The 27,711-nt window shown below is 46.9% G+C and overlaps 1 protein-coding gene across 5 annotated transcripts in view; it reads left to right on the top strand.

The window, feature by feature from the left end:
* Srl (sarcalumenin) overlaps positions 1-27,350 on the top strand; it is a 43,814-nt gene extending 16,464 nt beyond the window's left edge. Inside the window, exons 2-8 of one of the 5 annotated variants that reach the window (XM_029470735.2) lie at positions 9,802-11,112; positions 13,651-13,749; positions 15,123-15,218; positions 18,367-18,402; positions 20,628-20,744; positions 21,645-21,878; positions 24,733-27,350. In XM_029470735.2, the coding sequence (XP_029326595.1) occupies positions 9,802-11,112; positions 13,651-13,749; positions 15,123-15,218; positions 18,367-18,402; positions 20,628-20,744; positions 21,645-21,878; positions 24,733-25,544 (2,705 nt within the window). In that variant the 3' untranslated portion in view covers positions 25,545-27,350. Of the gene's footprint in view, positions 1-9,801; positions 11,113-13,647; positions 13,750-15,122; positions 15,219-18,366; positions 18,403-20,627; positions 20,745-21,644; positions 21,879-24,732 lie in introns of all 5 variants that reach the window. The other 4 variants (XM_029470734.2, XM_085832120.1, XM_021185120.3 and 1 more) reach the window with 4 other exon arrangements.
* Positions 27,351-27,711: the final 361 nt, after the last annotated feature.

Raw genomic sequence — 27,711 nt, 5'->3', positions numbered from 1 at the left:
GCAGCAGAACTCGGCAGCTTCAGCCATGTGCCTCTGGCTCTAGAGTTAAGAATGGAAGGAACTACTGGGAAAATTGATGCTGGTTAGCTGGAGCTAAGGAATTAGCGGTGATTAAGAAGAGACCAGCATCGTTGAGGTGAAATCTTCTGGAAGTTGTTTTCTGGGAGCACAAAAAGCTGTGTTCCAGAGATAACCAAGGTTGTGCCTCATGCTGCGGCTGGACTTGGTAATGTGTAAGAGTCACTCAGGTGGTACTGCTTGTGAAGGAATGAAAGGATCATGGAGAGAAGCTGAGGCTTAGCACTGTGAGAGGCCAGGGAAGCCCATTGGAGAAGGTGAAGCCTCAGCTGTAGTTGATGGCCCAGGATTGAAGGGGTCATGCAAAGGATTTGAGGCTTGGCACCCTGAAGAGAGCCTATGAGAGGCTATTGGTGAAGCCTAGTTGGAGTGGAACACCCCAGTGTATTGGAGATGTCAGTACCATGGGATGATCACCAAGAACAGCAGCCGTAATGGAGTGGATCAACCTGAGCATAGAGTGCTACAGAGGACAGAGATGGAGAAGTAATGCCAGACCTTAGGAGGAGTCCAAAAGATCAAGTGGAATCCCAGACATTGAAAGAAGAAGCTGTAACATTGAAATTGCCTTGGAGACTCAAAGATGTTAAAGATGCCAGAGCCATGGGACACATGCTGAGGAAAGCTGCTAACAGGGAGTGGAACCAGCCCAGGAGAAAGCAGTTTGTTGCAGTCAACAAAGATGAAAAAGGAGTGGAGATCTGAAGACTGCTTTGACATCAGCCATGGAGATGCAGAGTTTGGAGTTTGCCCAGCTGGTTTCCTGCCTTGCTTTGGAGATTACAGTTAATTAAGTTGGATGAATCTCAGAAGAGACCTTGAACTTTGTACTTTTAACATTGTTGTGACTGCTATAGACTATGAGGACTTTGAAAGTTGGACTAAATGCATTTTGCATTATGCTATGTTTAAGTATGGCCCCCATAGACTCATGTTTTTGAACAAGTCTATGGGGACCAGGGAGTGGAATGTGATGGTTTGTATATCCTTGGACCAGGGAGTGGCACCATCTGAAGGTGTGGCCTTGTTGGAATAGGTGTGACCTGGTTGGAATGGGTGTGTCACTGTGGGTGTGGGTATAAGATCCTCACCCTAGTTGCCTGGAAGTCAGTCTTCCACTAGCAGCCTTTGGATGAAGACATAGAACTCTCAGCTCCTCCTGCGCCATGCCTGCCTGGATACTGCCATTCTCCCACCTTGAAGATAATGGACTGAACCTCTGAACCTGTAAGCCAGCCCCAATTAAATGTTGTTTTTTATAAGACATAAGACTTGCCTTGGTCATGGTGTCTGTTCACAGCAGTAAAACCCTAACTAATACACTACCATAGGGAGCAGGGTTTATGTCTTGTCATGTCCCTCATTGCAGTCTAGACATGAGTAGTTGAGGCCAGAGACAGACATCCATGTGGCCTGAAGACATTGTGAGGGGTGTGGTAGGAGATATGGCTAGCAAGAGGAAAAGGTAAGGCTGGAACCTATAGAAAAGTAGACAGGAGTTCCAGGCACAAAGGTCGTTACAACATCTGTTTTGAGATGGATGTTTAAGCCCTAACACAAGTAACTGGTCTTTTTGAAAGTGGGGTCACTGTGGCTGTTGCTAGTTGCATTCCTACTGGAGAAGGGTAGGCTCTATGTTCAATATGGTGGCTTCCCTCTGGGAGGAGAAGGAGAGGTTATGTGAAGATGGAGACAGAAGGTGAAAGAGGCAGCTGTAAGCCAGGGATTGCCTGCAGAGCAAGGAGCTGGGGAGGTGAGACAGGCTCTCTCCTATAGAGCTCAGAGGAAGCAGGGCCCATCTGGTGCCTTGATTCAGACTCTGACTTTTGGAACTGTTAGAGAATGAATTTTTATTCCTTTGCTTTCTTTTTTTTTTAAAGGTGTATTTTTATTCATGTGTGTCTGTGTGTTATTGTATTCCACATCTAGGTGGGTATCTAAAGAGAGAGAAAGGGATGTAAGATCCCCTAGAACTGTAGCAGGCAGTTGTAAGCTGCTCAGTACTGGTGCTGGGAACTCAACTCAGGCTATCTCTGGAATAGTAGCAAGCACTCTTAACCACACAGCCATCTCTGGAGTTCTCTTCCTCTCTCTCTCTGTCTTGGAGTTAGTGTCTGATGTTGCCCTTACAGATCTGGAACTCACTATACAGCTAAAGATGACCTTGAACATTTGACCCTCCTGCCTCTGCCTTGAGCGTTGGGATTACAGACATGTGCCACTACCCCTGATTTTATGTAGCGCTGTGGATTAAGTCTAGAACTTCATGCATTCTAGGCAAGCACAAGGCCCTGAGATGTCACTGCCGCCTGAATTTCTACCTTCTGAAGCTGCTAAATTTGTGGTACTTGTTTTGGTGACCTTTGGAACAACTGCAGGATTGTATTCAGGCTTTGGTGCAGGGATTTGGCTGATGTCCAGGATGTACTGAGAGGACCCTAATAGCAGGTTGAGCTATAACCTGTTGTTTTAGCCTGTTTAGCCCCTCAAATCCAGCTTTGCGGCCTTCAGGATTGACTGGGGAGGGTCGAACTAGATCAGAAAGTATAGAACATGCACTCACTGTAGCCCTGCCCTTGGCTTTGACCTTTCTCCCCTAGAGTGATCCCCTTAGGAATTAAGGAATATATGGCCATCTGTGGCTCTGTTTGGCCAAAAACAAGATATGTAACAGATTAGAGCTCCCTGGTGACAAGAACCTCCTCTAGTACAGGACTCTAGATTCCCAACTGCCATGAGAGATTCGTCTTTTCACTTCCAGCCTGTGAAATGTGGCAAGGCATCACTAGGATTCAGGCCCAGATCAGGAAGGTATTAGATCTACGTTCCAAGCTGGAGAACCTACCAGAGTTCCTTTAGCCTCCTTAGACTGGGAAAGAGACGGGTCTGGTCTCACTGCCTCCTTCACCGTGAAGCCCCAGTGACTCTAACCCAAGGCCTCTGGAGGGAATGCACTCCCTTGGCTCCCACTTGGTCTTTCCTCCTAGCACTCAAGAATTAAATCCTCAATTCTATCAGGATCTTTCCATGTTGACCCCAGGGAGGTGCAATTTCTTCAGGCTGGAAGGTGGGGAGACAGGGGAACCAGACTCCAGCCCCAGGCTTGTTCAGACTCCACCCTGCATCCATTCTTCCTCCCTTGTCCTGGACTACTGGCTTAGTACTTCCAAAGTGAGGACATTATTACCCACCGACTCTCGTGAGGATATTTATGCTGATCTCAGGAAAAGCAGCTTTCAATAGAGCATCTCTTCTATCAGTTCACTCTAGGCAGCAGGACTTAATCTTTTTTTGTTTATTTATTACAGGGTCTTTATGTAGACCAGGCTGGCCTCAAACTCCAAGACCTTGAACTTTAGATCTTCTTGTTTCCACTTCCCAAGTACCTGAATGATAGGCATGTGCCACCACATTTGGTTTATGCAGTCCTGGGGATTGAACCTAGGACTTTGTGTGTGCTGGGCCAGCACTCTACCATCTGAGCTACATTCCCAGCTAAGGACCTGATGATGTTGTGCTTCCCCTAGAGATACTCATCTTTCAAAATGAGTGGGCAAGTCAGGTGTGGTAACACATCCTCTTAATACCATCACTTAGGCTGAAGCACCAGACTGCTGTGACTTGAGGCCAGGCTGGGTTATAGAGTACCAAGCCACTCAGAACTAGATAGCACGACCTTGGCTTAAAAAATCAATTAGCTGGACAGTGCTGACAAATGCCTTTGATCCCAGTACCTAGGAGGTACAGGAAGATCTCTGTGAGTTCCAGGACATCCAGGGTGATAAAGAAACCCTGCTGCAAAAGACTCCAAACAAAAAAGCAAACAAACAAAAACAAAAAAACCACACAAAACCTCAAAAACCAATTGTCTGGGCCAGGTGATGTATGCCTGTGATCTTAGCACTTGGGAGATGGGGGCTTAGGATTAGGAGCTTAAGACCACCCCTGGCCACATAATGAGTTTGAAGCCACACCACACTATCTGAGAGCTTATTTCAAAGACAAATAAACAAAAATAAGAAGCCCAACTAGCCAACTAATCACCCACAAACCAAAAATAAACAAACATCATTTACATTATGAATCCCCCTGGCATCTACCATAAGCCCTACATATCTGCCAATGGTTAGAGGATTTATAGCAATTTCTCTGTATATATCTCAAACCAGATATTCATAGGAACTAGGTATGAGGTGGAAAACAAAATATTATGTCAGTTCTGTGTACTTTATAGGTAAAAAACAAGTGTGTTGAAGTCTTTGATCTTTTTCAAAGGGAGGAGATGTAGGTGGGCTAAGAATTCCTTGTTCTGAGGCAGAGGTGGTAGATCTCTGAGTTTGAACCAGTCTGGTCTACAAAATGAGTTCCAGAACCCACAACTACACAGAAAAAGCCTGTCTCACAAAGTAAAAATTAAAAAAAAAGGGGGGAGGGAGGAAGAGAGGGAGAGAGGAGGAAGAGGAAGAGGAGGAGGAAGAGGAAGAGGAGGAGGAAGAGGAAGTAGAATGAGCAGCAGCAGCAGCAGAAGTTTTAAGCCAAACATAGCTCTGTCATTGGCTAAGTGGAGGTAGGAGTGAAGATTTGGCTTGGACAGGGACAATTTAGACCCTGCAGGGAGCTGGGTTCTAGAAGCCAATGACTCCTGTGGCCTCAAGGCAGGTGCTTTTTAGAGTTTTGCTTAGTGAAGTTAGAATAAGTAGTTGGTCACTCAGATGATTCTCTGTAATAGCTGCCTTTGCTGCTATGTCCTGTTCCTTCACCAAATCATTGAGGGACCAGAGTACTGCCTGGGATGAGCCATACTGGTGGGATTAGCCTTGACTTTAGAGACTTGGCCAGGAAGCCAAAGAAAACCCCCACTGCCTCCTCTACTAGACCTCGTCTCTTTTGTCTGGAGGAAGGGTTAAAGGCCAAAGGATGGCTAAAGACTGGTTCTGGGTCCTGGGAGGATGTGGACAACCTTCCTCTGGCAGAAACTTCTCTGTTGAAACCGTAAATGGCATCAGCTGGCAGCCACATTGTTTGATAAAGTCTTTACCTGGAATGGTGAACAGTCACTCTGTAGAATAATGTAGAATAAATAAACAAATAAGTAAAATGAATACATTGATGAAGACAGGAGAAGAGACTGCTGGTCTGTGTCTGCCCAGCCCAGCAGTGTCCAGAGACAAGATGTGGAACACGGGTCAGTGGAAGGCAGAGGGTGTGAGACAGGAGATAGAAAGAAAGAGGACAGCATCAGCATCGTGAGTTCTAATGTTTCCCTGGTCACTTTGGATTTACAACCCATGAGAAGCTGACATGTGAGCCAAGGACGGCTGGTGGGACTTGGAACTCCTGTATGCTCCAAGGCCAGCACGTCCTGATAAAGTGTAGAACCAGGAAAGACTTTTCCCTTGGCATCTTTATTACTATTGATAGCTCATTTGCATATGTGTATTTTGACTTCATGGTCAAAAGGAAGATTTAACATTGAGGGTCTCAGGCCTTGGTGTTATGTAGAATTATCTTATAAAACACAGCTATCTACTGGCCCAACCCCAGAGCCTGGCTTCAGTGTTTGAAAAGCTTTACAGGTATGGTCACAGCATTCTCAGGAAGAAGGCTGCATGGATGGCTTATGAAACAGATATCTTATATTTCCTGTGTCTGCCTCCTCCTTTCAAGAGAGATTGATAAACCTTGCCTTTTCTACCTGAGAGGGCTGTGAGGACCCCCAATTCTCTCAGAGCCATGAGGGCAAGACAGGATCTATCTCAGAACTTTGCACCCATGGATCGGACAAGTGAAGGACTGCTATCCGGACCAGTGAAGGACTGCTATCCGGACCAGAAAGGGAGGGTTGTGATCGTTACTCTTCTCCCCCCACCCCCCATTCTATAAACATCTGAGGGAGGCAAGGAACATGAAGGAGGCCTCATCTCTAAGCTATTTCGTCTCCTTTTACCCTTAGCTACTTCCTGGAACCCAAGCAGGTGAACCTCAGATATTCAGTGGGAGCACTAGACATAAGGCCACAGACCAGCGCTCTGTCCCGGCCTGACCTTGTCCTCTGGCCAGCCCTTAAGCCCCTCCCTTTCCAATTGGATTCATAAGGCCCTTGGAAACTCATCAGTTCTCCAAGTCCATAGAAGGCGCTGTGGAACAGGGAGGGGTAGAGGAAGTAAAGTGAGGGTGCCTCAGGGGGGGAAAGAGAAGGCCCAGCAGTATGTGGGAGCAACTGATGGCGTGAGGGTTGGTAAAGCAGCAAAAAGCTTAGATTCCTCAAGAGGGTTGATGGGGGGGTGCCCAGAAGGAGGTAGTACTGCTTGTGCCAGGCTGTGCCTGAGTGTGAGTGAGCTGGGGCCCAGCACATCAGGTGCTTAGTCCTCTCATGGGCCTCTGGGGGATGAGCTGGAGGCCTGCTATTCATGTGCCTTGACGTCAGTGCTCAGGCCTGGCCAGAGCTGAGATGGCTGTGTTGGCAGTGGTTCATACAGTATGATACTTCACATCCTGAGAGGGAATCACACTCTTTCCAGTAGAACTCAGCCCACCTGGGATCCTTTGTGTCCTCTCATCTCTCTTCCCTTAGGCACCAACAGGGGCTCTGGCAAGAAGCCAGGGAGGGAGGAAAGGAAGGACACTGGCCTTGGGTCTCAAGGAACTGAGCATCAGATGTGCTTCCCCAACAGACTCGGGTCCAGTGCTTTCTGAGTGTGAGATGCGGGAGCCCCAACAGGACAGCTGGCTTCATTGAAAGTCTTTCTGCCAGAGCAGTTAGTTTTAGCCTGAGAAGGAAGGCCATGGGGGCATCAGTCTCTCATTTCAAACTGTTGAGCAGACATTCAGGAGCAGGTTGGCTCTAAGGTAAAAACCAAATATGGGAGATATCAAGGTATCTAAAAGTGGAAACACAGCAGTCTAAAGGCCTCAGGTAATGCCACAACATCTGGCTTCTCATGCTCTTTTGGATAATGCCACTCTCACTGGAGTCAGAGTTTCTCTGAAATATAATAAAAAGCCAGTCCTAGAATCTATTTAGCTCGGTATCATCACTCTAGCCATCATCATCATCACCACCACCACCACTGTCACCGTCATTACCATCTTCATCATCATAGAGCAACAGGAGCCTGTGGAAAGGGCTATACTCATCAGAGAGACAACTAGTAACTACTGCTGTTCCAAGGAAAGATGCTAGGTTTCAGAGGCCTACCCCAAGTTCGGAGCTCCTAGTGGGGATCCGCTCAATATAGAGGGGCTGGGAGCAGAAGCCTTGGGTCAAAATTATTTTTCTTTGAGCTGCATACTTTGTGTGCTGGGATTATTGAAGATTTTTTTTTTTTAAGATTTTATTTATTTATTATTTGTAAGTACACTGTAGCTGTCTTCAGACGCTCCAGAAGAGGCCGCCAGATCTTGTTACGGATGGTTGTGAGCCACCATGTGGTTGCTGGGATTTGAACTCTGGACCTTCGGAAGAGCAGTCGGGTGCTCTTACCCACTGAGCCATCTTACCAGCCCTGAAGATATTTTTTGTTGTTGCTGGGGCTGCACCCTGGATAATTTACATGTGAAGGGGAGGAACTAAGAGTGAAGAACAAGGTGGTTCCATGTGTTGAGAACCATAAGGAATGGAGAGGAAGTGGTGGAGACCAGAGCCTCCTGATCCAGAGTTATCTGTATGGATCCATGTGTCCTGGCTGGTGCCTGAGATCTCTGTCTCCAGAGAACTCTGAGGCAATGCTGAGGAAGAAGCTGGTTTCTGGGCCACAATTTGAGTAGTGATAACCCTGCTCAGAGGTCAGGCAATGTCCTTTCCAAAGGCCCTCAGTCTGTTACTAGCTATGTGACACTGGTAGGGCCCAGCATATAAGTCTTCTCACCTATGAAAGAGACATTAAGTAATTGTTTTTCAGAAGCAAGTAACTCTAAGTCTTAAGGGAGACTGAGATGTTTCCTATTGCCTGGCATGGTAAATAATTATGTGACTGTTTTTCAGATATATTTATACATCTTGTTGCCCACAGGATTGTCAGTTTCCTTAGGTTAAACCAAATTCCTTCCCAGATTCTTCTCAGGGACTAGGGAGTTAGAAATGCAGGAGAAGGAATTGGGGCAAGTAATATTTAGCTCCCCCTGCTGTGACCAAGGGACCAGGAATTCTTACTGGTACCTACATGTAAATGTAGACTTCTAGAACTTTCTGTAGGGAATCCAAGGGTCATACGCACTGGAAACACACAATTAAAATGTTGATTCTGCTACCCACGAGCCAGGTATATAGTCCTGGAAAGTGGATAAGTGCAGTCAGGGGCTGGGGTTGCCATCAGAAGGTTCCTGTGTCCCCTGAATACATCATGGACCAGGAGTTGGCAGCGCTGTGTTCTAGTCACATGGTGGCCATGTGTCTGTGGCAAAGCAAAGACCATCACCAATTTAGGTCTAGAATCTTCCAGACAAGATGAGTGAGCTCAAACATAGCTGTGTATACTGGTGTGCTTGGGGTAAAGTTTTATACATTTGTATATAGGGCTCCTCTTTAGGAGCTTCCGGTCCTTCAGGAGCTGGTACAGTTGACTAATCATGGGAACTAATGAGAAAACGCTCATTCCCGAAGGCTGGAGACTGCCTCTGCCTCTGAGAACTGGTAAGGGGTGAGATACCTGGAGATGAAGGTTGTTTACTTCAATGAAGGAGGCAATGCAAGCACTAGTCTTTGTCTAAGAGAGGGTGTCCTTTTCCAGCACAGAGGTGGAGAAGTCTTAGTCACACTGAAGTGGGGAGTCTATATCCCACCCCTTCCCATGGGGTTGCAGTTTCTTCCGCAGGCCTCCTCTTTAGGCACATCCCAGTTTGGGAGAGAAGATCAGAAGGGCTAGGCCCAAACTTTGCTTCACATCCCTTTCCAAAAACACCTAACTTGACCCTTGGTGGCAGTCTCTGGCATAGACTGGGCCCCTGTTTGTTCTGTTCTCCCTGTGCCCTCTGCTCTGTGGGTACAGTTGCAGGACCTTAGAAGGGGATCCCCTCTGAAGGGGTTGGCTGAGGCCACTGGGAAGCCCAGGCCCTGCCCATTTTGGATGTCTCCTCCTCAGGCCCTGTTTCCTCTTAATCTGAGGTAGGGAGGCCAGCAAATGCCTGCCCTTAAGGGGACAGAGTTAGATGTGTGACTTAATAAAGCTGAGAGCCGTGAGTAATCCCTAAGTACTTTGCCTTGTAACCCAAGATTATCTGGCCTACAAACACCTGTTTTCACTCCTTTGCTGATAGTAGTATAAAAAGCATGCTGGTTAATGACTCTAGGAACCGACAAGGAAAGGAATGCACTCGCCTTTGTCCTATCTTGGAATATCTCCTCAGGAGCCAGGTGGCACGTGCCATGCCCGCTCCAAGGTTGAGGAAGGACTGGAAGGGCTCACACAAGTTTCTATCCATATATGGTCATTAGGACCCAGGGGAAGACTTGAAGGTCAGGGTCAAGCTTTGGCAGCTCTTGGGTTACGACAGCAACTAACACCCTCAGTGGTGGACAGCAGGTCAATCCGTTAACTCCCTACTCTGCAGGTCCTATAGGCTTGGAGGGAGGCAGGTGATCCAGAGGACCCTAGCTGGGAGGCATAGCCCTGGATAGCAGGCACAGGCGGAGCTTCCTGCAGTGGAAGCTATACTGATAGAGACTCTTGAGAAGCAGGGCAGTGCCGACCCTGTGAACTGACCAATCATGTTCTAATCATTTAGAACTGCAAGTCTCTGCTTCGGGTGGCACGGAAGATGTTGGCAATTTGTTGGAGAATCATTTCTCTGCTGGAGACGCGAGTCTAGAGGAGAAAGAAAGGGCGCTTTATGCAGATGCGGCCCCTGGAGACAAGAACCTACTCCTTCACTACCCAGACGGCAGGGAGGCTGAGAGCTTGGAGCAGACTCCTGCAGGGGCCCCTTCTACTGCCACCGGCCAGGGCTCCGAAACCGAAGCTAGCCTGTCCAATACCTCAGCTGCAGAGTCAGCTCCGCCTGGGGATGTTGAAGGGCCTGGGGAGGAAGAGGAGGGCCCACATGCAGCAGGCACCCTTCCTCCAGGAGGGATTGAAGGGCCAGAAGAAGAGAGGCCAGAGTTCAGTTCTGGGAAGGAACCAGGGCAGGAGGAGGCTGGGGTGGGGATTCCCACAGAGGGGGCTGCCAGTATGGAGGCAGAAGTGCAAGAGGGAAGTAGTGGGGTCCCTGAGGAATTACAGAGACTCTTAGGAGATGGGCCTATGAATGAAGCAGCAGGGACAGCAGAGTCTGTAGTCACCCAGTTCTCTCCCACCATAGAGGGTAAAGAGGCAGAAGGTGAGGGCAACACAGGCTCTGATCACCAATCCACAGAGCTAGATGGAACCCAGGATGCCATACCTGCTGAAGATGAATCAGAAGCCAGGGAGGGAGCAGAGGACAAGCCCCAGGACTACTCCCTGCAGTCAAAGGATACAGCCACCCCAGGGCCTGATCACCAGCCCACAGACCTACATGCAGTCTCTGACACGGCATCTTCTGGAGTAGAGGCAGAAGAAGGTGCAGAGGAATCAAAGGCTGAGGTAGATACAGAATCTGGGGAGAAAGTTGAAGACCAGGGGGAGCCTAGATCTAGCCTGGATGCTGGTTCAGCTATAGAGGCCAATAAAAAGTCTGAGTACACCCAGGCAAGGGAGACAGAGAACGACTCTCCTGAGGGCCAGGTGTCAGGGATGTCGGAGGAGGGCCTGGCTGAGGCCTCCTCTGAAGAAGAGGGTGGTGAAGAAGATGGAAGTGAGAATGGGGAAGTTCCATTTAAAGAAGAGTCTGGAGAAGACAGTGGTGATGGAGCTAGCTCAGAAGAAGAGGGGAGCACCTCTGGGGAGGCTGGAGAGCCCCAGAAAACACCAGGAGCCACAGGACATGAGGAGGAAGGTCCCCAGCTTGATGTGGAAGATTTGAACACAGGGTTCGAAGGAGGCAAGACCCAGGACATAGAAGCAGAGGCATCCCAAGAGAGACAACAGGAGAGAGGGAATCCCGTAATTGCTCAATGGGGTAGGAATTAATTCCTCAGGGCAAAGCATGTCCAGCTCATACATTCTTTATGTAAATCCTGCACATTGTGGGACAAACAGGGTGGGCGGGAGAAACCCCCTGCTTAGCTCTGGCTCTTAGATCAGTCCAGATGGTCCACTGAGACAATTCCTTAGCTGCTTACCTTCAGTTTAAATGGGTCTAGCACGAGGCTCCAGAAAGACCGCGAGTTAGGGTCAAGGATACTCTTCTTTAGGCCTGCTAGGTGTGGATCAGTCTTAAGGACAAGGGATTGATTGTCGGTTTATGGTCCTGAGATTGGCTGGTGGAGGGGAGTGTAGGGAGTGGGAGGGCAGGTTAGGAACCATAGCACTCCTCTTGTGTGCCAGAAGCCAAGTCTGCTCTTGAAGACTTCCTACGTGAAGTGTAAAAGTCAGAACTCAAGCGGCCAGGATCATGATGTGAGAACTCAGGCTGACTGCAACCTCCAACTGCTCTCAAATGCTCCTTTAGAGTGGAGCAGCCCTCTGAGGACAGGGAAGGAGAGGGGCTGAGCCATTGGTCAGCATCTGGGGTGATGTGGTTAGGACCTGCAGAGCTCATGTGATATGTGTGTGGAGAGAAGAAACTGGCTTTCAGGACAGAGACTGGGTCATTTGTTCATTTTTCCAGATGGATTCCTTACAGATTTCCTTAAAGCCACTCCCTCCCCCCTTGAGATAGGAGCTTGTATATTTCAGGCTGGGCTTGAACTCATTATTATAATGGTCAAGGTGGCCTTGAGCTCCTGATCTTCCAGCCTAAGCCTCTAGAATGCTGTGAGATTATAGGCATTTACCACATACCTGGCTTCTTACAGATCTTAATGTTTGTGTACTCTTTATACACTTATTCTTTCTACAAGGAGGTAGAACAGCAAGCAGTAAGCTTTCCTTATCATATCTGGATCTGCGAGCAGGGATTGCCTAAACACTGCACATGCAGACACACTGGTCTCCCTCTATCCACAAGCCTGTTACACTCTACTAATCTTAGATCCTTGAAAAGGCAGCTTTGCTAGAAACAAGTGACCTCAGAAGCCAGGGAACATGAATGACATCCTTCCCAGGATTCATCAGTTATGGGCGTCTCTCATTTGCTTGGTCAGTGGGACAGCTGACCTGCTGGTGACTGTCAGCACACACACATACACATACACCCTGCCTGCAAGGGTTCCTTCCACTTATTTCCAGTCAGTGTTATTCTGATAAGGTGTTCAGCCAGTTGGTCTTGTGTGTAAGCAGAATCTCCCAATAGCTTTCTTTGCCCTGGAATAAAGTGCAAATCCCAGTGTTGGTCTTTAAAGATGTCTGTCAGCTCCTGGAGCACCTAGCCCTCTCCTTATCAGGCAACCTATGCGGCCCATCATGGAAAACTACTTTCTTTTCTTTTCTAACTCTAGCTCAACAGCAGATGTCAGAGAAGTGTTCTCTGGCTTCCCCTGCTAAAACTGCAAATATTCTTCCTAGACCCTCAAGCTACTATAGCTTCCTTACCACTCAAAATGACCACATATTTTAAAGACAGTTCATCAGCTCATTCCCATTAGACGGGAGGACGATTCCCTAAGGTCATGGGCTGTGCCTGTGTAGGCATTACTGCATTGCCAGCATGACATTTGGGACTTGGCATGTGACAGGTGTCTGATTTGTTTTCTTTTTTGAAACAATGTCTTTCTATCCAGCTTGGGTCAGCCCAGACCTTAAAATTCACTTCTCTTGCATCTCAGGTGCAAGAGAAGTGATCATAGGCGTGTGACACCACTTTCTGTGCTCAATATAGTAAGTGGGGTGGGGTGATAGGTCATCAGCGTCCTGGTTTGCTTTCTGTTGTGATAGAACACCAAAAACAACTGGAGGAGAAAGAGTTGCTTGGCTTACAGGTTACAGTCCATCTACTTGAGGGAAGCTGAGGCAGGAACCGCCCAGGCCCATCTGCCTAGGAATGACACCACCCTCAGTGGGCAGTGCCCTTATATTAATTAAGGGAATGAGAATGAATGAGGCTCAGGTGACACTGATACATGAAGCTGACACTAAAACCAACCATCACAGACAGTAAAATGCTCACTTCACAACTGTGAGGACCCGAGTTTGATCTCCAGTACCCACAGAAAAAGCCGAGTGTGATGTTGTGCATTTGTGATCCCAACACTGGTGAGGAGAGACTCACAATTTATTTTAATTAAATAATTTTAATTTATTCTATTTAAGCCTAATTGGCGAGCCCTAGGTGCCAGTGACAGACTTTGTCAAAAGTAAAAGGCAGATAAGTACACAAGGTGGATAGATCTGGAAGAATGATACCACAGGTTGACCTCTGACCTCCGCACATACACTAGCACGTATACAAACACACAGATCACGGGTCTTAAAAGTTATGTATACCTTTAAAGTTCATTCAGTTTGGCAACTTTGTTCTGCATCTCCTTGAGGCCAGCCCTACCCTGTCTCTGTGAGGCTCGCGGCACTACTGGCTTAGTTGTGCTGACTCCACATTGTCTGCTTCTCTTCCCAGAAGAGGTGGAGGATGCGAGTGAAGAAGCTCCCCTGAGGGACCGCTCCCACATTGACAAAACCCTGATGCTGAATGAGGACAAGCCAGCTGACGATTACTCAGGTAACTGGGGAAGGGAGATGGGCTGGGATCCAGGGCACCAGAGCTCTGTACTTCTAGGGCCAGGGGAACCACAAAGAAGAGAATGTGGAGGTAAGGGACTCAGGCTGGGAGAGGAAGAAGATAACCAAGCCGAGGGCACAGTATCAGAGCAGAAGGAGAACTTCAGAACCGTCACCTGTAGGACGCACCCACCACCGCCTTTTGGCGGGGAGGATGGTTAATAAGAATTCATCCTAACTGCTTTGGATTTTAGTTTACAAAGCTCTTTTGTGTCTCCTATTCTGTTTTGCCCCTATGATGAACCAAGGATTTCTGTGGGGGCTTGTTATCCTTTCTTAACTGATTAACTAGCCAAGCTCAGATTAATATGGCAAATTGCTCTTGGCACACAGCCAGAGAATAGCAGTGCAAGGATTGGAACTGCACTGACCTGATTATCACTCCTTCACTGTCCTCCTGTAAGGAGGACATCCCAAAGCTCTCAGTAGCACCCTGGGTTTCTGCTCCCCCAGAACATGGGGCATGTCTGAATTCTCCCAGGATCACTGTGCCATGGGCCTGCTGGGCACCTGGCCTCCTTACCTTCTAGATATAGGCAGCAGCATAAACAGAGGCAAAGACAAGATTCTCATCTCCCAAGGAGAGAGCTTTCAGTCAGGCTGAAGGCAGCCTTGTTTTTCTGGATACAGCATTGAAGTGAGGAAGTTATAAGGTTCTAATTTAATTTTTCCTGAGACCTGTCTCAGGTTGTCCTCAGACTCCCTAAGTAGCAGGGAATAAATAACCTTGACCTCCTAATCCCCCTAGTGGAGATTATAGGTGTGAAGCACAACACCTGTATTGTTATGGTGCTAGGGATTGAACCCAGGGCTTTGTGCTTGTGCATGCTAGGTAGGTACTTTACCTAGTGAGCCATATCCCTGCCCAATAATAATATTAATAACTATTATTATTAATAGTTATTATTATTATAATCACCATTATTATTATTGACAGTGTCCCACTATGTAGCCTGACTGGCCTGGAACTTGCTATGTAGACCACAGTACCCGTGGAGTCACAGAAACCCAGTTATTCTGTCTCTTGAGTACTAGGATTGAAAGTGTATGACACAGTGCCTGGGCAAGAATTACTTTCTTGTTTTGTTTTAAAAGTATCTCAGGAGGTTTTTCAGATTGGGTAGGAAAACGCTTTTGAGTTGAGGATTTCTAAGGGTGGGCTGTAGACCAGCTGCTTCCCAAACACAATCACTCCACAGTCTTGGCTGCCAGTGGCTCTTCTCACCAGTGAGGGGTAGACTCTCTCTGTGTATGGGCAGAGGAGCAGCCTGGGATGGCCCTGTCTGAAGCTTACTCCTTGCCCCTCTCCCCCAGCGGTGCTGCAGCGACTTCGGAAGATCTATCATACATCCATCAAGCCCCTGGAGCAGTCTTACAAGTACAATGAGCTTCGGCAGCATGAGATCACAGGTACAGCATCATGGCCCCACTCACGCCACCCTGTGTGCCTGGCCTCCAGGAGCTGGGCTTTCCTGAGGGGTGGAGGACTGGGACTCAGGTCCGGGAAGTGGCCTCTCCTACTGGAGCGAGTGCTCAGTACTGTAGGAGTTTGTCAGAGTGATTTCATTGCTAAGCACTTTGTCTCAGCAGTAGGCATTTTAATTTCCAGGGTCAGCAGTAGGCATTTTGATTTCCAGGGTAGAAAGGCAGTGTGGTCCCTCCTGAGCTCAAGCATCTCAGGTCCCTGTTTACATTGGCTTCCATATGACCTAGAGTCTTCCTTGCCTCCTTATTGTTCCTCCTGGAAGGCCTCCTGTGGCCCTGGCTGATAATGACAATGATCACAATGATGGTGGTGATGATGATGACTATGATGATGAAGATGATGATAATTTTTGAGGCAGAGTGTCACCATGTAGCTCAGACTGGCCTTGAATTTCCTAAACCTTAGAACCTCCTGCCTTGGCTTCTGAGAGCTGGGTTTACTCGTGTATGCTACTGGATCCAGACAAGGTCTGGATTCTTTTTAAAACTTGGTTTTAAAATAGTAAAGTAAAACATACTTGTTGCCAGGCGGCGGTGGCGCACGCCTTTAATCCCAGCACTTGGGAGGCAGAGGCAGGTGGATTTCTGAGTTCGAGGCCAGCCTGGTCTACATACAGAGTGAGTTCTAGGACAGCCAGGGCTACACAGAGAAACCCTGTCTCAAAAAACCAAAAAAACTCTTTCCATGGGTGTTTTGTTCCCAATTCTAAGAAGGGGCACAGTGTCCACACTTTGGTCTTCATTCTTCTTGAGTTTCATGCGTTTAACAAATTGTATCTTATATCTTGGGTACCCATGGAAAGAGTTACAGAGATAAAGTTTGGAGCTGTGAAGAAAGGATGGACCATCTAAAGACTGCCATATCTAGGGATCCATCCCATAATCAGCTTCCAAATGCTGACACCATTGCATACACTAGCAAGATTTTGCTGAAAGGACCCAGATATAGCTGTCTCTTGTGAGACAATGCCCGGGCCTAGCAAACACAGAAGTGGATGCTCACAGTCAGCTATTAGATGGATCACAGGGCCCCCAACGGAGGAGCTAGAGAAAGTACCCAAGGAGCTAAAGGGATCTGCAACCCTATAGGTGGAACAACATTATGAACTAACCAGTACCCCAGAGCTCTTGACTCTAGCTGCATATGTATCAAAAGATGGCCTAGTCGGCCATCACTGGAAAGAGAGGCCCATTGGACTTGCAAACTTTATATGCCCCAGTACAGGGGAACGCCAGGGCCAAAAAGTGGGAGTGGGTGGGTAGGGGAGTGTGTGGGGGGGAGTGTATTGGGGACTTTTTGGATAGCATTGGAAATGTAAATGGGGAAAATACCTAATTAACCCCCCCCCCAAAAAACAACCCCAACCAAACAAACAAAAACCATACTTGTTTCAACTGTATTCAAATAATATAAAAAATATAAATTGAATAATAAAGCCTGGCATGACGGTGTAGAGCTGTAAGCCTAGATTTTGGAAGGCACAGGCAGGAGAGTTGTAGCTGTGCGGACAGATTAGGCTACACAGTGAGTTCTGGGCTACTACATGGCAAGGCCCTGTCCCCAAAATACACCATCACACCATGTTGCCACCTCCCACACACAATTTGTTTCTTAATCTCCAATTTATCCAGTTCCACTCCCAGAGACACCCACTATCACAGTTTTGGCTCAAAACTATAGGATGTAATAGATTCTTCTAGACATTTCTTCTATATCTATGAATATAGAAATGTCCTTTTCTTCTTACATACATGGGATCATATTATACCAACTGTGCATATGTATATGTACATGTGTGTGTGTACATATAGATGTATGTGCATGCATGCATGACTCGCCATTATTCTTTATTGAAGCTTCTTGCCTGTCTTCTAAGAATACAGCACGTTCTATACAACCAGAATCTAATTTCTGAGGCACAATAAGTGCTGTACACTTTCTAAATTTTAAAATATAAAGGCAAATATCTGTGAGTTTGAAGCCAGCCTGGTCTACATAGTGAGACGAGGGCAGCCAGAGCTCAAAAAGAAAAAAAAAAAACCAACTGTTTTGTTTTGGGGGGAGGGGGCAGAAAAGCTAGGTGTGGTAGCACACACCTTTAATCCCAGTACTCAGGAGGCAGAGGCAGGTGGATCTCTGTGAGTTCAAGGCCAGCCTGGTCCACAGAGTGACTTCCAGGATGGCCAGGGCTACACAGAGAAATCTTCTCTTGAAAACAACAACAAACAAACAAGTGGGGCTAGTGAGATGGCTCAGCAAATAGAAGCACTTGCGTCTGAGCCTGAGTTCAGTTCCTGAACTCCACATGGTGGGAGAGAATCAGGCCCCACAAGCTGCCTTCTGGCCTCTGTACACATACCAAGCTGTGCACCACCCCCAATACATACATACACATATATATGTTCCAAAGCTGGGCATGGTGGCTATGCCTATAGTCTCAGCACTTGTAAGGCTGAGGCAATAGAATGACTAAGGATTTAGAGCCATCCTGGGCTACAGAATGAATTTTAGGCCACCATAGGCTTTAGAGTGGGATGCTATCTAAACAAAATGAAATTAAACCATTCCAAACACTAGCATAATTCATATATTTTGTGTACAGATATTTGTAAGACATGTTTTGCTTGCTTGTTTGTCCTTAAGATAGTACAGCAAAGGGGTTGACAAGATGGTATAGTAGGTAAATGTACCTGCAGCGCAGACAGCCTTACTTCAATCCCTGGACCTGTATGGTAAGAAAAGAGAACCAACTCCCATCATTTATCTTCTGGCATACCCCAGCCCCACAAATACATGTTTAAAAATTATTATAGAACACTAGAATTAGGTACTTTAATCATTGTTAGAAAATTGCCTTGAAATACTCCAATCTGGTATGTTCACAAGAACATACCAGAGAATTCTTGTTCCACCATGGTTTGCCATCTTTAAAAGTGTGACTCATTTTTCAGTGCTGGGGACACAACCCCAGACTTTAGATATGCTAAGCAGGTGCCCTGCCACTGAGCTATATCCACAGCTACTCTAACTCCTGGTTTAAAGCTTTCATAATTGTTATTTTTTTCTTTTCAGTTCTGGGGATGGAACCCAGGGCCCTGAGCATCCTAGGCAAGTGCTCTACTACAGAGCTATAACCCCAGCCCTTGTTTTAATTGTAAATCATATCACAAATCTCTTCCTGTGTTACCTGGAAATTTCCATATTACCCTAATGCCTACTGAGTAGCTGTGGTATCTGAGGGCATATGTATTCCTACTCTACAGAAGAGGAACCTAATGCCCAGGCAGTGCTGGTTGCCCTGGCCACTGTCAGGATCATGATCCCATTTCTTTCCCCTGGGAATAAATATCCGGTTCTGTCAGTTCCTAGACCATTCTTACAAGCCTAAGAGCCAGTCACCCTCTCCTGCACCTTAGAGCATGTGCAGACCTGGTATGAGGTTACAGAAGCCAATGGCTGGCTTTCTTCTGTCCTCTGTACTTGTCTTCTCTCCCTACTCTGACACCAAGAGTGGCATGACCCTCCCAGGGAAACTCCAAACTTAAAGCCTCAGTGGCCAAGAGGCTGCCAGCTGCCCCTGGATTGGCTCTCAGCAAAGGCCAATTGGCTCTTTTCTGGCTTCCCTTTCTGGACTTGGCTTCTCTGTCCTAATGTCTTGCCAGTTCCTGCATGCCCCCTATCCTTCAAGCTTATTATTGGTCTCCCACATATGCCCACAATGCCCCCTGCTGTGCAGAATTGGAACAGCAACACTCGAAGCTCTGTCTCACATAACCAGCGCTGGCTTTTTGGAAAAATCCATAACTGGCATAACCCTCTTGAGATGTTTAATCACCCTGTTCCCAAGCTGAGTGCCTCTCATGTGTGTTCACACACAAGAGGGAAGGGCCAGACCACGACTTGTGCTCACCATATAGAAGCCATCATCTTTTAGGACTTTGCTTTACTCTCAAAGGAACAAATCCAGTATATCCAAAAGCCAGGTGCAGAAGGGATTCATGCTATACAAAAATGAATGTACAACATTGGTATGTACAACACGGTGTATACACAGTAAGGCAGCTGAAAAATGCCAGAAATTAGCATTAGTGTCCAGGGTAGTGGTACACAAATATAGGTAGTCCCAGCTACCCTGGAGGCTGAGGCAAGAGAATCACTTGATTCTTGAGCCCAGGACTTTGAGAACATCCTGGGAAATATAACCTCATCTCAAAAGAAAATAGAAAAAAAAAACCCACCCCAACTGGCCCAGCATTAGTTACCTAATAGAGAGTGTGTTGTGGCCTAGACAGACTGGGGCTTTTTGTACTTCAGACTTTTGAGTCAGGACAGTATACAAAATTATAAGAAATAAATAAAAAAAAGTTTAAGAAGGAAGACTGTATTTTGAGGTCTATCTGCAGGCTCAGGAAGACAAAAGTCTGGAGAGCACAGGTGCTCAGTGCAGCTAGTTCAGAAAAGAAGTTAGAGGACCAGAAAGCAGCAATAAGAAACCACATCTCTGTCTACAGCCTCTACCTGCTTCTTTGCCCAGATTTGGTTTTGTTTTTTATTTTTGCAGTAGTGGGGACTGAACCCCGGGCCTCGCACATACTATGCAAGTGCTCCGCCAGTGAGCACCCTCCTAAACCACCATCCTTTTTTTGAAGACACTAGAGAATTCTGCTTCTCTCTCTCTCTCACCCCTCTCCAGTAGCCTTGACAGGGTACGATTCCTAGCAGGGTGTCTTAGAGGACCTTGGCCTCAGGGCCTAAGAATCTAAGGATTCCCAGTTTTCAGTGTTTGGTTTCAGACCCTGGAAGACTTGTCATGGACTAAAGAGACTAATCTGAGCTTGAGGGGAGGATGTGGAGAGCCCCAGTGAAGAGATAAGGAAGGAGAGCTGCAAGCTGCAGATGGGCAGAGCCTGGAGCTCAGATGGCTCAACCTTGTCTCTGTCTCTCCCATGTCCTTTCTTACTATTGATTCAGGTAGCAAACTTCAGTCTTCGCAATGCGGAAGTTTTGTCCTTTTTGTGAGACATTCTCTAGATTAAGCCAGGAGACTGTTCCCAGCGTGAGCACAGAGCCTGTATGTATCAATCCACCCAACTCCTCCTTCTGGTGCAGGCAGATGTGCCAAAGATCTGGAAAAGGTCAAAACAATGGCTCCTGGTGTCTTTGGAGTGAATGCTTTCATAAAGCCCCTGACAGGGTTTGATCCACACAGAACCCCACAAGCTCTGGATGACAGTGGGGGGGGGGGACGCAGAGTGCTTTGGAGAACAGTGCTGTGCCTGTCAAGTAAGAACTGATGTTAGGTCACGTCTGTTTCTGATTCCTGTTGTCTGCAGACGGGGAGATTACTTCCAAGCCAATGGTGCTGTTCCTGGGACCGTGGAGTGTTGGCAAATCCACCATGATAAACTACCTCCTTGGGTTAGAAGATACTCGATACCAACTTTATACAGGTGAACATTTGGGGGTTATAAATTGTGAAAGCAGATGAGAAATTAAAGCACTTGTATGCCTTTATAATATTAGTGGAGATAACATGTAAGAACCGGAAACTTTGTCACCCCCATGGCAGCACTAGTCATAAAAGCCCAAAGTAGAAACACCTCAAGGGTCCACGGCTGGATGAAGTAGTCTGCACACACAATGGAAAGGAGAGGGCTGGCAGTCAGGTTCCCTAGTCCCCATAGAAAAGGCAGGTGTGGTAGCACATGCATCTGAGATTGCAGAACTTCTATAGGGAGATCGGGGCACCCCTGAAAGCTTAGCAGCAGTGACACTGAGGATACCCACGGTTGTCTATCCTCTGACTTCCACCCCTGTGCTATGCAACACACACACACACACACAGAAGAGTGAACCTTGCCTGCTGTCAGAACACATCAGACACATCCTTGTCAAGGATAAACCTTGAAAACAATATGCTAAACAAAACAAGCCAAGCAGTAAAGCTGATATGGTTTGATTCTACTCATATGAGGTGCAAAACTCAGAGACAGAAAGAGAGTCTGTTGCCAAGGGAGGGGGGTGGGGATGGGGGATGTTGCCAGGGGAGGGGGGTGGGGAGGTGCTACTTAGTGGAGACAGTTTCAGTGTGGGAAGATGATATGGTTCTGGAAATGGAGAGCGAGGATAACTGGTTCATGATAACGTGAATATACTTAATGCTCTGGACAATAGGTTTAAAGATGATCAAAATGATAAATGTTATGGTCTGTGTATTTGGCACAATTAAAAAGTGAGAGGAGCCTAGCAAACCTATCTTTGTGGGGGTCCTTCCCAAGACACCTTGCTTGCTCACACCCCTTCCAGTAGTGTGTTCCTCAGTGCTTGCTGTTTTCCTCCCATGCATGCAGGTGCTGAACCTACCACCTCTGAGTTCACTGTCCTTATGCATGGGCCCAAGCTGAAAACCATTGAGGGCATCGTCATGGCTGCTGATAGTGCCCGATCCTTCTCACCACTGGAAAAGTTTGGCCAGAATTTTCTGGAGAAGCTGATTGGCATTGAGGTTCCCCACAAACTTCTAGAACGAGTCACATTCGTGGATACACCAGGCATCATTGAGAACCGCAAGCAACAAGAAAGAGGTAATTTAGGAGACAGGGGATATGCTCAGTGGGGAAGACCACTTGCTCTGCAAGCATGAGGACCCCCCTTCAAATCCTTAGCACCCATGTAAAAAGCCAGGCAAGGTTGCCCATGTCCGTACCTTCATGTTATAGGGATCCCTGGAGCTCTGTGGCCAAGAAGCCTAGCCAAACAAAATGAGAGGCCTGTTGTAAAGAAGTAAGATAGTAGGCAGTAAAGCAAGACACCTGCCATCCTCCTTATGGGCACACACTCACCCTCCCATAACACATGCACACATACACAAACACACGGGGGCAGGGGGAGAGAGAGAGCGCACACAGCCATTTCTGAATAGCAAGAGCTCTGTTTTTGGACACTGTGATCAACAGAGGGTGGTAGGCCAGCAGAGAAAAAAAGATGGTTAGACCATTGGTCTAGACAGAGAGATGCATTCTCTTTTCCACTGCTTCTCACTGTGGTTGTGGTGACACTTTGGGGTTTGGAGTGTCTTGTTCTCTGCCTCCTAAAGGGCTGACTAAATTTGGAGATAGCCAGTATTTTCCTAGAGGGAGTACTGGTATTCTCTTGTAAGATCTCAGAGATGTCCAAGCTGTGGAAAAGTTGTCTTTGGGTTCCAAGTCTTTCCTGCATAGTGGAGGCCTGCACTAATTGTGAATTATATTTGAATTCTGGCTAATCTGGGGCTTGGGCTTGGGCTTACTCTCCATTGAACATGGCCTACATCTCTTCTTACTCCTAATATTTGTTTTGTTGGGCCTTTTAGCCTAAACCTTTATTAGTCGTCCCAGAACCCTGCTTACCTTTAGATGGCAGGTGATTGCTATCCTAGGCCTGGCAAGCATGAAGCCTATCATAGGTCATTGATATACTGCCATGGCACAGGGATATCTGCACTCATGTGTCCTAAACAGGGCAGTCATAGTAACATATAACTAAATGGCAAATCTCAATGTATGGTTATGCCTTGCATTTGGGTTACAACTAGACCTGGTTTAGTAATAACAATGTAATTTACAGTTAATGATAACCTTATTATGCCCTATTATCAATCAGATAACTTTATACATTATTTGGTAATTATAAAAAAAATCAGTGTTCTCAAAACTGTTGTATTAGTCAGGGTTCTGTAGAGGAACAGAAATTATAGAATGAACCTATGTATGTATGTATCTATCCATCTATCTACCTACCTACCTATCTACCAGGGATTTATTAGAGTGGATTACAGATGATAGCTGTCTACCAACAGAAAGGCTAAGAATCCAGTAATTTAGTCTACAAGGCTGTCTGTCTCAGTTGGTATTCATTATACACTGGAATCCTGAAGAAGCAGGTCTTCCCACTTCAAATAATTGAATTAAGAAAAGTCCCTCAGGTGAATCCAGCAGCTCAGGTTTTAGTTAATTCCATATGCAGTCAAGGAGACAACCAAGAATAGCCATCAGAGTGGTAGCCTGTGTCTTCTTGTTAGAAAGTAAGAAAGTCAAGGAAACAGGTGAGAAGAATTAATATATGATGAGCATCCATGTGACTGCAGACTTAGCTGGGAGTTTTACTGTCTCACAACACAGTAACTCCCTCCCACCCCTGGAACTTACCATTATGAGCAGGTTGGCCTCACACTCACAAAGATCCTCCTGCCTCTGCCTCTGAGTACTGGGATTATCTTGAGTGCTGGAACAATAGTTAGGCACCACCACAGCCAGCCTAGCACAGTAGTCTCTAAGTCGGCTTTGGCATTATTGTTCTTTTTGTAATTTTACAGCTGATGAACAAGAAATTAAGAGCAGGTACCATCTGGCTAGTCTATAGCAAAAACTAAAATGAAGGTCATGGCAGACACTCAACACTCTCCCCACAATTTTCCCCCTTAAACACACATCCTCTCTCTTCTGGCTTCCTGATATCCTCCTTTAAATATCTTTGCCATTATCCTAGATCTTTCACACTTTTAGAAAATCACTTGCTTTTTTCCTTTAAAAATTTTATTATTTCCTAGCTGGGTGGTAGCAGTGCACACCTTTAACCTTGGGAGGTAGAAGCAGGAAGATCACTCACATATCTGAGGCCAGCCTGGCTAACAGATGTATGTTTGCACCACATGCATGCCTGGTGTGCAGAGGAGCCAGAAAAGGGAGCTGGCTCCTCTGAGACTCAAGTTACAATTGGGAGCAGCATGTGGGTGCTAGGGACTGAATATGGGTTCCCAGAAAGGGCAGCCAGCATTCTTAATCCATTAGACATCTCTCTAGTCTCATTTCCACCCCCCCTTTTTGTTGCTGTTTTTGTTTTTGAAGCATAGTTTCATTATGTGGCTCAGCCTAGCCTTAAACTGAAGATCTTCCTCTCTCTGCCTTCCTGAGTGCTGGGATTACAGGAGTATACTACCACACACTGCATAAAAATGTCCACTGTGGATAAAACCTTCCCTTTTCTAGGGATTCAGAAGCCGCTGTGTATTAAAGCATGGGTCAGACTGTTCTTGACTGAAGGTTGACCAAAAAAAAAAAAAAAAAAGCAAGAGATAATTAATGTTCACTGATCTTTAGAAACCCAGAAAATGGGCCGGGCGTGGTGGCGCACGCCTTTAATCCCAGCACTTGGGAGGCAGAGGCAGGCGGATTTCTGAGTTCGAGGCCAGCCTGGGCTACAGAGTGAGTTCCAGGACAGCCACGACTACACAGAGAAACCCTGTCTCGAAAAACCAAAAAAAAAAAAAAAAAAGAAACCCAGAAAATAGCCGTGCTATGGCTCTGTTTCGTCCATATAATGGTTTGGTATTAAAGGGGAGGTGCAAAGGGCTTTGTGTGTGCCCCACTCAGCCTGACTCCTCATTCCTGTCTCCCCAAGGTTACCCCTTCAACGATGTGTGTCAGTGGTTCATCGACAGAGCTGACCTCATCTTCGTTGTCTTCGATCCCACCAAGCTGGATGTGGGGCTGGAGTTGGAGATGCTCTTCCGCCAGCTGAAGGGCCGTGAGTCCCAGATAAGGATCATTTTGAACAAGGCTGACAACCTGGCCACGCAAATGCTCATGCGGGTGTATGGAGCTCTCTTTTGGAGCTTGGCCCCTCTCATCAATGTCACGGAACCACCACGGGTTTACGTCAGCTCCTTCTGGCCACAGGACTATAAGCCTGATACCCACCGGGAACTGTTCCTCAAAGAAGAGATCTCTCTCTTGGAAGACCTGAACCAGGTGATTGAGAACAGGCTAGAGAACAAGATTGCTTTTATTCGACAGCATGCCATCCGAGTCCGAATTCATGCCCTTTTAGTTGACCGCTATCTGCAGACTTACAAGGACAAAATGACCTTCTTCAGTGATGGGGAACTGGTCTTTAAGGACATTGTGGAAGATCCTGATAAATTCTATATTTTCAAGACCATCCTGGCAAAGACCAACGTCAGCAAGTTTGACCTTCCCAACCGTGAGGCTTATAAGGACTTCTTTGGCATCAACCCCATTTCCAATTTCAAACTCCTCTCTCAGCAGTGCTCCTACATGGGGGGTTGCTTCCTGGAGAAGATTGAACGAGCCATCACCCAAGAGCTTCCCAGCCTTCTGGGTAGCATTGGGCTTGGGAAGAATCCAGGTGCTCCTAACTGTGATAAAACAGGCTGTGGTGAGACCCCAAAGAATCGCTACAAGAAGCACTAGTTTCTGTGTAGCTATTCTTGGGTCCCCAATGGTGAATAAGCTTGTGTCCTAACTGTCTGAGAAGTCCTGGTTTGTTAACCCTTTGAGCCATACTGGTGACAATCAGTCTGCATTGGAGATTTGGGAGTTCATTGAGGCTGGTGAATCAGGGAAGGTTCTAGGGAGGAGAGTGGTAACTGTGAATTATAGTGTGCTTGTCTTATTGCTTCAGTTAGAAGGCCTTGACACAGGCCAAGTCAGTCCACAAGGCTTCCTTTGCTTTTTCTGGGTCCTGTCTTAGAGAGACAGAGAGCAGCTAAATTCTAATGAATAAGATAACGAGGGTCAAATAAGCTAAACTCTGGAAAAATTCCTGAGTAATAGAGGGTTCTCAGGTCTGTGTCAACTCCTTACACATACATCTTCTGTTTGATCCCTTTCCCTCCTTGGCTCTCTCCTAAGCTTGGGTTGATTTTCAGAAGTGGACAGACTCTTGAGTCTGATCTTCATAAATTTTGAGCCCAACCTTGGAATCTTCTCCCTGTTTTCCCAAGGGGTGGGGCATCCAGAAAACTAAAACATGAGTTTTCAAATTAGGATGCTGATCTGCCACCCCAAGTATAATTTCATTGATGTCCCAGTTGGAGAGCTTAGACACTTAGTTGTCCCTAAAAGGAGAGTGAGCAGGTGATGTACTCAGGTACTTTCCCTCCTTATGTGACTTACATGAAGGTCCTGGAAGCACTCATGGGGTTAATTGGTTTGCAGTGTGTCTTTGTATGTTGCATGTCTTTGAAAGCTCAGATCACAGAGGTGTTGGGTTTCAGAGAGGACAATGGAGATCTTGCTCCTAGTCCTTGGAGGCTTCTCTGGACAGACATTCTCCCAAGTTTCAGGGGAAGCTGTTTCTACAGCTTCTTTGTGGGAGCACTTGAGAGAGGACATGTCTCCTCTGGTTCCCAGAGCCGTGGTTTCTCTTGTCCTTTCTTCTCCATTCCCTGACGCATTAATACTTCCAACTGAAAAAAAGTCCCTGAATCAGAACCAGTACCAGCCCTTGGCATTGGCACTGGTGCCAGATAAGACCTGAGGTTCAGGTTCAACCTGAACTTCTGCAGATGCCCAACGAATGCAGTCAGGACAGTCAGGACCTTCAAACACCAGTGAATGTGCACTTGAGGGCGTCAGACTTGAAGGCACAGAGAGAGGACTCCAGAGGGTCTTGCATGGCACACATACATTGCCACCTTGAAGTGCAGGGGAGTGAGAAGCTCTGGGAGGATGAAGAGATTTTTGATGGAGCAGGCAAGGTGAAGTTCAGCCTGCCTTGAGGGCTTTCTCTGAGCACAGCCAGCTGCTTTTTTGGGAGTAAGTTCTCCTGGGGGCCTTAATTGTGAGGCATGGGTTGCGATCCACCAGCACCAGGGTGTCATCTAGAGCAGAAGGAAAGTAGGTTGGAAGGCTGAGCCAAAGTCATTCTTCCTAAGGATCAAGTAGGTAGCATAAGCACTAATCAGTGGAGACTACATAGAGAACTTCAATTTAGGAGTTTGTGTTTCTCTGAATTCCTGGCAGTCTGGCGCCCCCTCCTAAGGGAGGCTACTGCTCTGGCTCTATGTAGGGCCCAGGATCTTCGACAAATCAAAAGCCCCAGAGCTGCCAGGACACCGTTTCCAAGGAGTGAGTTCCTCCTGTCACAGTTATTCATGACTAGGGCAGATGAGCTGCAATCTGTCTTGGATATTTCTTCCCAAACTCCTCTCCTCTTCTCTCCATCATGTGTTCTCTGGAGAGACTGTTTTTCCCACCCTTCTCCTTCATGCCCCTCATGCCTGTGGGTTTTGTGTGGCAAATGTTTTTGCAGAAACCAGGGAAAAGGCTGAACTGTATGGACCTTGACCTGGCTGTCAGGGCCTGCATGCTTGGAGGAAAGCAGATGACGTAAGGCCAATGAATTCTTACAGGATTTGCGTTTGGGGGAAGGCACCTTACTAGCAGTATCCTCCTTTTGGATTTTTCTCCATCTATTTCTTCTCTGTCTCCATTTTGCTCCTCTCCTGCCCACAGGCCACTGACTGTCAGTACAGGTTTTTAGCACGTATCCTTTGCCCAGCTCTGCAGAGATGGATTCTGAGCAAGATTCTGACTCTGGGCGTTTCATCCCAGGGGAAACATGGGATTCAGAGAT

The sequence above is a fragment of the Mus caroli genome, unplaced genomic scaffold (assembly GCF_978045245.1).
Source record: "Mus caroli unplaced genomic scaffold, Mus_caroli_1 scaffold_17, whole genome shotgun sequence".
Taxonomy (NCBI): domain Eukaryota; kingdom Metazoa; phylum Chordata; class Mammalia; order Rodentia; family Muridae; genus Mus; species Mus caroli.
The sequence above is the reverse complement of the archived record's forward strand: the minus strand, read 5'-3'. Positions and strand labels throughout refer to the sequence as shown.